At 56.1% G+C, this 891-nt stretch overlaps 1 protein-coding gene across 1 annotated transcript in view; it reads left to right on the top strand.

The window, feature by feature from the left end:
• Positions 1 to 2: 2 nt before the first annotated feature.
• The window catches only part of VSIG10 (V-set and immunoglobulin domain containing 10), a gene marked incomplete at its 5' end in the record, with an annotated part of 8,158 nt that continues 7,269 nt past the window's right edge, over positions 3 to 891 (top strand). Inside the window, 2 exons of the mRNA XM_029086968.1 lie at positions 3 to 66; positions 793 to 891. The exon at positions 793 to 891 is cut by the window's right edge and continues 192 nt beyond it. Of these exons, the coding sequence (XP_028942801.1) occupies positions 3 to 66; positions 793 to 891 (163 nt within the window). The remainder of the gene's footprint in view (positions 67 to 792) is intronic.

Here is an 891-nt window from a genome sequence, read left to right as displayed (position 1 = left end):
CGCCGCCAGCCTGTTTCTTCCTCGCCCTGTTCGTCTGGAGGCTGGTGCCGCGCCGGGACGCCGCAGGTAGAGAGGCTGAGGGGAGGGGAGCGGTGACCGTGTGCGGGAGGCTGTGAGAGCGGCGCCTCAGCCCGCCGCGCTCCTCAGGGCAGCTCCCCAGGGGGCCCTCGCTCATTTATTTTTTAAAAAGTCATTTTTTTTTAATGCTGAAAGTAACAAAATTCCCCTTGGAGAACACGCCGGGCAGACACTGAAGGGGCTGGTAGAAGAAGGGACTCCTGCAGACCCTCAGGTTGGCTGGTCCAGGTGCTGTTTGGCAGGAGAAGGGGAGAGCAGGAAAGGCGAACAGGGGATATCAGCAGTGGCCTCCTCTTCTTCCTCCGTGGCTCCGATATTGGGGTGGGTTTTGTCTCCTTTTCCGCTCCCCTGAGCGGTGCAGGGATGAGGCGACTTGGGCAAAATACTGGGTGAGTGTGGCCACTGCTGTGAGCCAGCGTGGTTAGTGCTCTAACACTGCTCTCCTCCAGCTCCTTCAGGTCACTTGTTCGTTGCCCTCTTCTCTCGGGCAGAAGTAGCCTGTCCTTGTTTTCCTGTTCAGCCTTTTAAGCTGTGTCCTTCTTCCTCATTCTGTCTCTGCACTAAATGTTGTCACCTGCCAAATTGCATCTCAGAGATCCTTTGGCCAGAGCTTGCCTACCAAGCACCCCAGAGGGTTGATGTCCAGGTCTTTGCTCATGGAAGAGACCTTTGCCGGTTCCCTACATCCCTCACGCTGTCCCTTCTGTTTTGCAGGAACTGAGGAAGTGGTCTTTGGGAAGGTGGGAGGAAGCATCCTCCTTTTATGCCGAAATGTCTCCAAAGAAGCAACCGAGGTGGTCTGGTTTCAAGGAG

Source organism: Antrostomus carolinensis, unplaced genomic scaffold (genome assembly GCF_000700745.2).
Source record: "Antrostomus carolinensis isolate BGI_N321 unplaced genomic scaffold, ASM70074v2 scaffold37580, whole genome shotgun sequence".
NCBI lineage: Eukaryota > Metazoa > Chordata > Aves > Caprimulgiformes > Caprimulgidae > Antrostomus > Antrostomus carolinensis.
The sequence above is the reverse complement of the archived record's forward strand: the minus strand, read 5'-3'. Positions and strand labels throughout refer to the sequence as shown.